This window comes from Bidens hawaiensis, unplaced genomic scaffold (genome assembly GCF_021521415.1).
Source record: "Bidens hawaiensis isolate Kalapana, Puna unplaced genomic scaffold, B.hawaiensis_p1.1 tig00013623_1, whole genome shotgun sequence".
Taxonomy (NCBI): Eukaryota; Viridiplantae; Streptophyta; class Magnoliopsida; order Asterales; family Asteraceae; genus Bidens; species Bidens hawaiensis.
In genome coordinates this window covers 28826-40111 of record NW_027504998.1, presented here as the reverse complement: position 1 = coordinate 40111, position 11286 = coordinate 28826, and the positions used below count along the sequence as shown (strand labels likewise).

The 11286-nt window shown below is 36.6% G+C and overlaps 1 protein-coding gene across 1 annotated transcript; it reads left to right on the top strand.

Annotated features, from left to right (window-relative positions):
• Positions 1-8037: 8037 nt before the first annotated feature.
• LOC143609778 (uncharacterized) lies at positions 8038-10901 on the top strand. The gene is made up of 9 exons (XM_077084435.1): positions 8038-8159; positions 8419-8520; positions 8717-8762; positions 8878-8953; positions 9048-9387; positions 9450-9699; positions 9788-10030; positions 10136-10255; positions 10347-10901. The coding sequence occupies exons 1-9, from the start codon at positions 8088-8090 to the stop codon at positions 10805-10807; spliced, it is 1710 nt and encodes a 569-aa protein (XP_076940550.1). The 5' UTR covers positions 8038-8087; the 3' UTR covers positions 10808-10901.
• Positions 10902-11286: the final 385 nt, after the last annotated feature.

Sequence of the window (11286 nt, the reverse complement as noted above, 5' to 3'; positions counted from 1 at the left end):
AGATATCCAAAAAGTTTAGGTTTTACTTCATTTTTAATGCATTCCAAAGTTCAAGGTATTTTATGTAAATATACTTTATTTCTGATTTTAAGAAACTTTAAACTTAAAGGGCTAGAATAAAAATAGTATTTAAACTATATTACTTTATTAAAACACCTAACCCAGCCGCCCCTAATCTCATTTTTCCGGCAGCTTCGTTCCGGCTAGGGCCGAGCACTGTTCGGTTCGGTTCGATTATTAGGCGAAACCCAAACCGAAACCGAAGTAATCGATTATTTGAATATGTAAACCGTTCGGTTTTCGGTTTTTTGGTTAATTTCGATTTCGGTCCGGTAACGTTCGGTTTTTTTCAATTATGTGCTGGCATTGCAAAAAAATTTTTTTAATGAAAATGCATATTTTAAGCTTGTATAAGAACGTATTAGAGTACCACGGTCCACATATATATTGAATTCAAAAAACAAAAATTGGCGCGCGTTACGTGGAACTATACGAATATAAAGTTGTTAAATAGAGTTTGAAAATTAAAAAAACATTAAAAGTTTAGTCTCAATTTTCATTCATCGTCTTATTTAATTATCTTAAAAGTTTAGTCCATTTCTCAACATCTTGATAATCTTTATCATCATCAATAAGTTCGGTTGGGTTATTTAAAAATGGATAACTGAATCGAAACCGAAATTTTGGTTTTTCAAAAAACAAAAAAATTAACCGTCGGTTAATGCTTTAGTTCGGTTTTTTTGAAGCAGTTTTTTCAATTAATTCGGTTTCGATTCGGTTAATTCGGTTTTCTGCTCATCCCTAGTTCCGGCGACCCAACCCGTGATCCGGCGACCAAAATAATCCCCTTAAATGTGTAAATTAATTCACTATAACGGCTTAAGACCCTAATGAATAACCCGTAATCACCAATGACATCACATAATTAACCCTTAATCGGTGCATTGACTCCCGTAAACTTCGTTAACCGTCGGAATTGATATTAACTCACAATTACAACAATTAAACGACATACGATCAAATTGTTAGTATAAATATGGCCTATACCTTAACCTAAACTTGCTCATAACATTAATCTTCACTAGTATACTCTCTAAATTCGCATATTGATCTTCAAAGTCCGCTTTCCGGCGACTATGGTTAATCATCATTCCATCACCATTACGGGTAATGTTTATATAGTTTTGAATCGTTTTTCAGTGATTAACAAAACCCCTAACACTAATCAAACACACATGGACTAGATTGATCAGATTGAATGAATTAGGAACCTAGGGTTTTTATGAAAAAAAGAACTTGTGTTATACTATTTATATATTTATTTCTATTCCTAAATCAAACAAACTTGTTGGTCCGTTGGTAAGAACATGTGTTTGTGACCCAAGGGACTCAGGTCTAGTCACTTATTTTTGGGTTATCTTTTTAATCCATTTCTTTTATAAATTAAACCAATTAAATCATTAAAAATTATTAAAAAATCAAATAAAATTATTTTTTAGTTAAATAAAATTAATTACAAAATTAATTTTACCATTTTTCATCCAAAAACTCAACTTTTCCGTATTCGTGATGTTTCGTAAAATTTGTTAATAATTATTTCCGTGTCGTTAACTATATTTTTCGTTTAAATAATTGTTTCAAGTTAAATTTATGATAAAACCCGTAATCCATAAATATCATATTTAAATAATAAATTATTAGTTAAAATAATATTTAAATAATATTATATTATAAATTCCGTTTCGTTAACTATATAACTTTCATCTCATTAGTACTTATTATACGCTAAAATAAATCGTTTCGACATAAATATAACCGTCAAACTCGATGTTCCAAAAGTATCTTAATTCTCATAATTGTGTTAAGTTACCAATAAAATAATATTAAAATAATATAAATCGTTAAAATTTCGTTAAAACTTAGATATAATATTATAATATAAATGCCATAAAATGCTAATAAAATATATTAAAATAATGCATATCTCTTTAACTAAATTATCTTTCTTTAACTTTATCAATCCCGTTAGTTAGATTTTGTTTTTGCTTAAATTATAGTTCGAGAAGTTCAATCGTTGCGATTTCTTTAACGCACTTTCGATTGCTTCGGTTTTGTTATCATGCTTTCGGCTTTTATTGCATGTCTATCTTCGATTTCAATGTAAGTTTCTCACACCATCTTTTTAAACTTTTTTATATTAGCATGCATATCCTATTCGAACAATTGCTTAGTTATTCTTTATTCAAACTACAATTCATATTATGGACTTGTGTGTTTATTTGCTTACTTGCGTTGTGCGATTATCCGAGTACGTTGGTTGTTACCAACTGGAAAGGACCTTGCTTGCGTTGTGCGATTGTTTGAGTACGTTGGTTGTTACCAATTGGAAATGACCTTGCTTGCGTTGTTACACATGTTCATATAATTATATGGTTTTTATGTATGTATATCAAACTGTGTGATTCTTACCAACTACTTGTAGTTGACCTTTTATTTTATACACATGCTACAGGTACAATCATTAGTGGTTGAAGTGATGAGGATACTAGTTCTAACTTATCAACAATAATGGACAAGTTAACAAAGTCGTTTTCCTTTATTTGAATGTATTTTATTGCTTAAACTTGTGTACTTGAGATTTTAAATGAATTAATGATATTATGGTAACTTAATATCGTCACGTGTGTTTGAACAATCTTTACGTCACACTCGAACGTTTCCGTTTAAGCTGGGGTGTTACAACATACATTTCCAAGCTAAGTACGAGTTGAATGCAACTTTTCGTTGGTTCGGTCGAACAATACAACATAAGGCTATAAGATTTTACTAAATGAATAAGTGATCAAACCCAGTATGTTTTTCATTGGATAATGTGTTACTTAAAAACCGTATGATATATTACAATGTTATTTGAGATGTATAATCACATAGAATTATTGAAAAAAATAAACAAGACTAACCGAGGCACAAGTGACCTTGAATTACTATTATTATTATTATTATTATTATTATTATTATTGTTGTTGTTGTTGTTATTCAGACAAATTGGAAATAAATAATCTTTTCTTTTGTGTATTGACCGATAATAATCCCTATTTTTAAAAATCTCTGCCCACGGTTCACCTTTCGACTATTTTTCTCTCAATGGACCTCCGGTTAAAAATACTTAACGTCATTAAATGTTTTTCCGAATTCCAAAACAATGTTTTAGGACTTTTGATCGAAAGAAAGATACGGATAATGTAAAACTGATCTCGAAACGGTGATTCAAACGACTTGATTTTTGTTAATTGAAATTCAAACACCCGAATTGAAACACTGTTTCATTGTTTGGATAACCGTTTCAAAATAAGTTTTACAACAAACCTACTCGTATCCTTCCCCGATCGAAAACATGTTATTATTTCCAATTGTTAAAACTTAATACTCAAGAAAGACATAGCAATCTCCTTTAGGCCCAGCCCAAGGTACGTTTGTATAAAAACAATGATTATCTATTTATTGCTCTGAACTGCTGAACGGTTTGACCCGAACTCAAAACGGTTTGACCCGTTAACAACCGCGCCGCCTGTTTGGGGAAGCTTGGCTATCAATCAAATTCAGGTCATAATCGATCGATAACCTCAGTCAGTCAAGTAAGGTAAGTTAGACTGTATACTGCTTTGTTCAAGAGATTGATTGATTGATTTGACCAATTTTAAGTTATTAGATGCCCACCACATGTTTGATGAAATGCCTCAATGACATTCATCATGCTATTTACTACTTGGTATTTTCAATGCAACCCATCACATTTTCTTTAACTAAAATTGAGCCTAAACTTGGTACTTAGTTACTGAAATTTCGTGTTTATAATTTATACTTGTTATATTATCTGTGGCCAGAAGATAGGTATGTATATGTGTGTGTATCTATATCTCTCTCTCTCTCTATATATATATATTAGTGTTAAGTTAACCCCTTTACTTTAGTTAGTTTGATAACTCAACTCACTCTTCCAAATAAAGTAATAAACATCCTAGTTCAGTTCTTCTAACAAACTTTAAAGGTAATTTATCGTGATTGATTGATTAAGTCTGTTTTTAGTCTTTGTTTTGATGTAATGTATCGTGTGTTGGGTTCGTAGGCCTTGTTGGCCCGGTTTATTATATGAAGTCAAAAGAGGAGACGGGTGTGGGCGGTCGGGCCCAAGCCCGGCCCGGTTTAGATTTCTTGCATAATAATTTACTAACCCTAGTTCAGTCTCTATATAAACAACATTATGTACTTGTAATATTTGTCACTCAATAAAGATATACCTAGTTGCCACCCGTGGACGTAGGTCAGTTTAGACCGAACCACGTTAAATCCTCGTGTTCGTTTATTGCTTTCGTGTCGTGTTCGGTTTCGTGTGTGCGTTTAATCCTAACAAGTGGTATCTAGAGCTTAGGTTCGGATCACGCGAAGAACACGTTGAACCAGCCGAGTCGCCGCCAAACCATCCAGCCGCCGCCACCCTACTGCGCTAGGGTTCCGCCGCTGCTACGGTTTTCCGATTGTCGTTAGGGTATACGCCGCCGCCGCTGTTTCGCCGCTGCTAAACCCAGCCCGACGATCACGACTAGGGTTCAGTCGAGCACCGCATCACCACCCTTTGACCACCATCTCGTGTAATCTGATTTGTCGCGTCGTCCTTCGATTGCCGCTTCTTGTTTCTTTTTTTTATCCTGCTGTTTGCGATTGACAAGAAAGTATAGGTATTATTATTTTCTTGGAGTTTGCACCATTAAAGGGAAAAGAAGAAGCCATATTGCTTCTTGGAGTTTACGTGACAGAGGATTACTATTGTTATTATTATTTTATATTTGGGATGGTTTGCTAAGAAACAAAAATAATATATTGGTTTTATATATTTTTTGTTTGGAGATCATATCTTGTAAAAGGCGCAGAACGAGCCAATCAAGATCCTATTTTTTGTTGAAGAACAGTTGAAGTCGTTTAAAGAAACGGAGAACCAGTGCCAACCGCGTTTGTCAGGTTTATCGTTTCAGTTTAAAGTTTCGGTTTCTGATTTACAGTTCGTATTTCCGTTGCGTATAAATAGGTTGATTTTTTAATAGAGTTCAGTAGAACAATCGTTAAGTTCAGGCTCGTGTTGCTGTGTCTGTCTCTGTTTTATCCAGTTTTTCGTTTTAGTCATTGCCATGGCAGAAGACGGAAAGGTTTCGATACAGAAGTTTGACGGACAGAAGTTCGGTTGGTGGAAGATGCAGATTGAGGCACTACTTTGTCAGAAAGACTTGGATGTAGTGTTCGAGGATGAAAAACCAGAAAAGTTGTCAGAAGCAGATTGGAAGAAGTTAGACAAGAAAGCTAGGGCTTGTATTACATTGTCGTTGTCGGAAGATGTGGCGTTTAACGTCATGAAAGAAACCACAGCCCGTGGTATGATGGACGCACTATCCAACATGTATGAGAAGCCTTCGGCAGCGAATAAGGTCTATCTTATCAGAGAGCTAGTGACAACTCGAATGAAAGAGGGTGGGTCAGTTACAACTCATATCAATAATCTTAATTCGATCTTGTCCCGCTTAGTGTCAGTTGACATTAAGTTTGATGATGAAGTTCAAGGCCTCTTGTTATTATCCTCTTTGCCCGACAGTTGGTCGCAAACAGTGACTGCAGTTTGTAGTTCGTCTACAAATATTACTTTCGATGGGATTCGAGATCTGATTCTGGGAAAAGATTCAAGACGCAGAAGTTCAGGTGAATCATCAGGCAATATGCTAGTCACAGAAGGTAGAGGTAGGGGAAAACAACGAGGCAGTGGGAGCAGGAAGAGGAGTCAGTCTAAGACTCGTAAGGATATTGAATGTTGGGGTTGTAAAGAGAAAGGACACTTCAGGAATCAGTGTCCGAATGGTAAGAAAGAGGTGAACGTTACAGAAGACGACACAGATGACGAGGTCAGTAGTGATGAGGCTTTGGTTTGTAGTGTTGAGAGTAGCGTTGATGCTTGGGTGATGGATTCTGGTGCATCGTTTCATGCCACTCACTGTAGTGAAACGATGAAGAATCTTAAATTTGGGGATTTTGGAAAGGTTCGACTAGCGAATGATGATATTTTAGAGGTTACGGGTATGGGAGACGTTGATTTGATAACTTCAGCCGGTACTTCTTGGACTTTGAAAGACGTGAGGGTTATTCCAAGTTTGAAGAAACGTTTGATATCAGTTGGGCAGTTGGATGACCAAGGGCACGATGTTAAGTTCGGGAATGGACAGTGGAAAGTAGTCAAAGGGAATCTCGTGGTTGCTCGTGGCAAGAAAATGGGTTCGTTGTATATGGTCGATATGTCACCGAAAGGAGTGGATCCAGTTTTGGTGAAAGACAAAGTCCGGTTCACAGAATCTCGTGGGCAGAAGAAGGTTCGTTTTGCAAGTAACAAACCCAGAGCCAAAGTGAAGATTCAGGATGAACGAGCTAGGAAGGTTAAATCAGTTGGGGGACATCGTGACAGTGGGAGCACAGGTCGTGTTTCAGTTACAGTCCCAGGTCGACAGTGGATTAAGAAAACCGTTATTCCAGCTGTAAAAGTCTCTCCAATGAATTACTTGCTGAATATGAAGAGTGTTTGTTCTCAGGTTATCTCAGGATCCGGTAGTTCGTTACAGTGGGAGCCGGTAGGGACAGAGAACGGGTCAGGGGCAGTTTCAGCCATGACTGACGTGTTGGAGCTCCGGGGAGCTTCAACGGGCCTTCAGGTTAATTGATGAGAAGGCGGTGGCAACTAGAAGTTTAATGTTCAGATTACAGAAGTACAATCAGGAGTGCAGACGAGAGTACTCAAGGCCTCCGAGTGGGAGATTGTTGGGTTCGTAGGCCTTGTTGGCCCGGTTTATTATATGAAGTCAAAAGAGGAGACGGGTGTGGGCGGTCGGGCCCAAGCCCGGCCCGGTTTAGATTTCTTGCATAATAATTTACTAACCCTAGTTCAGTCTCTATATAAACAACATTATGTACTTGTAATATTTGTCACTCAATAAAGATATACCTAGTTGCCACCCGTGGACGTAGGTCAGTTTAGACCGAACCACGTTAAATCCTCGTGTTCGTTTATTGCTTTCGTGTCGTGTTTGGTTTCGTGTGTGCGTTTAATCCTAACATCGTGTTCTCATTAAATTGAGATGTTTGATAGTTTGTCTTAATGGGTTCTAAATAACAGCCATAAGAATGTACTGGATAATTAAGCAGCTTTAGCTCATGACTTATGATGCTTGTATTTGATTGAATGGTGTTTATTTTGGCTTTTTTTAGTGTAATGGTGTGAAACTGATGATGAACTTAATCCCTGCCGGCCTCTTGCTTTGTAACCATTTATGCATAATCATATTTACATTTTGACAGCAAAGTTCAAGATGCAGAAAACAATATATTGACATTAGTTAAAGTTGTCTAAAATAGGTCATTACTATGTAGCCTTGAATGCTTTGAACCTTAAATATTGCAGGTTGTTAATTCATTTATTCAGTGTAAATAAGCGTGTATGTATGAAATTTTAAAGTTTTATAGAATGAGGGTAAAATGGTCATTTCTTGAACTGTTTTTCATGAAATGGAAAGTTTTGAGATTTTAGCTAGTTTCTAAGGTCATATATGATATTTTAAGTTTTGGTTAGATAAATATGATATTTCATAGGTTTGTGGGGATATATATGAACTACTCCTTTTAGAAAAATGTAAGGGAGGAGGTTCAAATCCAGAACCTCGTTGTTAGAACCGAAAGCCTTAACCACTGCACCACTCTTCAATTTGTTAAGGGGTTCACCTTATATAGGATTTACGGGTTCACTCCAATTTTTTATTTAGGCATTCTACGAATATTTTGAAACTAAGGGGGGGTCTGGTGAACCCCTATCTTTGTACTAGATCCACCCTTCGACTGATGTGGCCAGGCCGCCAGAGTGATGGTGGAAACACGCTATATGAATTCATTTCATGCTTTTTTACATAATTTATTTTTCTTTTTTTGAACCAACCTTTTGACCCGACCAATTTGCCCACCTAATGAAAAATCCTGGATCTACAGCTGTTTGATAGAAGAAAATTATGAAAGAGCTTGTGACTTTTCAAGTTGGGAGCTATGCTAACTTCATCGGTTCTCACTTTTGGAACGTTCAGGTAAGGTTACTCCTTTACTTGATACATTGCAGTTATAAAAACGACATTGTCATGAATCCATTAGTTATTAGCTCAAATGTTGAAGTTCTAAGATATGAAGATCTTTGCATACTACTCTAAATTACCTGGACAAAAGAGTATTCATTATTCTTATCTAAATATTATGTATATATCTCAGTGATTACTGATTATAACAACCATACTTTGGTTCGTCACCAAATTATTCAACGGTTATTTCATGATGTTTTCTTATGTGAAGGATGAATTGCTGGGATTACTTGAAGACCCCGAGGCTCACTTAGTCTTCAAGAATCAAAACCTTGATATGGATGTTCTCTACCGAACTGGAGAGACTCAACAGGTAAACTCACGTCACCTACAACTGCAAATTAGTTGTACTTATAAAGTTGTAACTCTTGCTTTAAATATGTATATTTGTCAAGATGTTCACCTTTGGAGTAAATTTTATATTTGATATTCCCGGAAATGCTTTGGTTTATTTCATCTTTGGTAAACGTTGTGTAAACTTGTATCATTGATACTGTAATAACACGCAGGGCATGCCTACTTACACGCCTCGCTTGATTTCGGTTGATTTTCAAGGTAATCACCAAGTTTTAAAACGAACAGAAAGTGACTATTGGTTATCTTGCAATATAGTTTTTTCTATTTGCTGTTATTGTGATCATGTTGATAATGTTTCTATTTCGTATTGCAGGATCTCTTGGATCTATGAGTTCACGTGGTACATTGTACAACCATAATCCATCTCCATCATCTAGTGTTGCCACGTGGTGAGACTTTTATTCTGTGTACCTTATTATAACCGTTATTTCTCTTGGTTTAAGTTTTAACAATCACTAAAGAGCACTCTATGCAATCGTACAGGACGGGCAATGTTTCAACTCAAACATCTGAACCTCATAAAAAGAATCTGTTCTTGCAAAGGTTGTATGATGAAGGGCAAGAGGTCAATGAGATTGATAAAGCAAGTGAGATATCGGATACAGATGTAGTTAAATCTCTGGAGGACGGTGTTCAATATTGGACCGATTTTTCGAAAGTTCATTATCATCCACAAAGTTTATTTGAGTTAAACGGATTATGGATGGATTCTAAAGAATTTAACAACTTTGGTATTGGTAGAAATACAGTATATGAGGGTCAACAAGGGGATGAAATTAACGAAAGACTTCGTTTTTTCATAGAAGAATGTGACCATGTTCAGGTATTATATTATTTGACAGCATGTAAATATTATTTTATTCTTTCTAAACCTTTTTATTACAGGGAATTCAATTTATGGTTGATGATTCAGGAGGTTTTTCTGGTGTAGCTGCGTCTATTTTGGAGAATATTGAAGACGAGTACACTAATGTACCTGTTTTACTGTATTCTGTTAGAAGCCCTAATTCTTACAAAAACGACACCAACCGAGAAATTCCCATCGCAAAGAATCTCCATGATGCAGTGTCATTTTCTGCACTATCATCTTTGTGTAAAATGATTGTTCCAGTGGGCTTACCATCACTTAATGAAAGTAAGCTTTAACCAACTTGTTTAATTCTTTCACATATCATTTGACATTTGTTTGGTCACATAATATTTTAGTGTTTTCACATGTGAAGGCAGGGTTTCACAATACCTTAATGTTGAAAACGAAAAGCCTTATCAGCCTAGTGCGGTTTATGCATCTGCGATACACTCTATCACTCTCCCTTTCCGGATGAAAAAGGTGGGGCCCACTGGTGAGTCATCAAACGAATCTGGTGCCATGGATTTGTATGAATGTATACAAATGTTAGCAGCGCAAGGGAGGCAAAATACTGTTGCTATTCTTGATACCGCAATGCCACCACCTTCAATTGCTGGTATGTGCACATATATACATCGTGTGTACATACGTGCACACATATTATATCATAATTTATGTGTGTGTGTGTGTTGCTTCTGATTTGGTGGGTTTATGAATCCAGGTAGACGGTTCCAACAATCTTTGCTAGGCAACTTGCAACCGCTAACACCCGAAACCGCACACAATGTGGACGACTCGCAAGCCATCGAATCCATGATAGTGCATGGAGCGCTTGGAGCTGGTATGAATTTATCTAAACATGTTTTTGATTAATAAAATACAAAAAATGCAATTATTTTAATCAACGTTTGCCATTTCTATAATTCACACAGGAGATCAAGAGGTATCGGTTTCTGAAGTGAGAGAAGCAGTTGAAACAGAATATGAAAACATGTCATCGACAAGGCCGAGATTCTCTCATTTATCAGCATCCCGTTGTCCTCTTCCAATCCCGTTACCTTTTCCATCCATTTTTAACAACCTTGTGGGTCGCCGTGGTGATCTGCTAACTAACCCCACCGTATCAGGATCTTCTTTAAGGAGGGGACCACTTGACGTCCACTCGATCCCTATGGCAGCTAGACTGCGGTCAAGCACTGCCGTTTTACCCTTCTTGGAAAATAGATTGCGGTATATTCGTAAATTTGGCATTGAAAGAGGATCGATTGGCGGCAACGTGCTTGCAAGTTGGGGTTTTGGAAGGGAAGAGATTGATGAAATTGGTGAAAATCTTTCTAAGATGGTTGTGGCACTTGATCCTCAACAAGGTTACTCATCCGATGATTCTGATTGAGTTCATGTATGTTTTTGAAGCATTGCACTGAAATCATAATCGGTTCGATTTGGTTGTAAACATGAAAAAGAAGACCGTTACATGGTTTCAAGTTTTTAAAGTTAAGTTTGGTTTGGTTTTGATTACTGTAGGGGTATGGTATTAAACCCGGTTTACAATCCTAAATTTATTATATTTGGTTTGTTTTATTATATGGGCTAATACATTTGTTATTGGGCTGAGGAGGTTTGTGGAGGTAGCCCTAATTGGGCTAGGCCCATTAGGGTATCATGATGGTGGCCATGAGACTCTATATAAGGAGGTCTTCACCTCCTTATCAGAGGGTCATGCTCAGTAGGTGCCACCACCAGTTTTTTTGTCTGTGAACAAGAGATCTTCAAGATCATCTTAGCGGTCACCTCCACACCCCCAAAACGCCACTGCAGATCGCGAGTAGCAGGAGGAGAGGATCAGCAGACCAGGATGCGGTTCATTCATCT

What these genes read in the sequence shown, in the direction of transcription:
- LOC143609778 (XM_077084435.1), top strand. Translation starts at nt 8,088, where the DNA reads ATGAAAGAGCTTGTGACTTTTCAAGTTGGGAGCTATGCTAACTTCATC. An exon ending in GATTTCGGTTGATTTTCAAG is followed by an intron (nt 8,763 to 8,877) that starts GTAATCACCAAG and finishes TTCGTATTGCAG; the next exon opens with GATCTCTTGGATCTATGAGT. An exon ending in TCATCTAGTGTTGCCACGTG is followed by an intron (nt 8,954 to 9,047) that starts GTGAGACTTTTA and finishes GCAATCGTACAG; the next exon opens with GACGGGCAATGTTTCAACTC.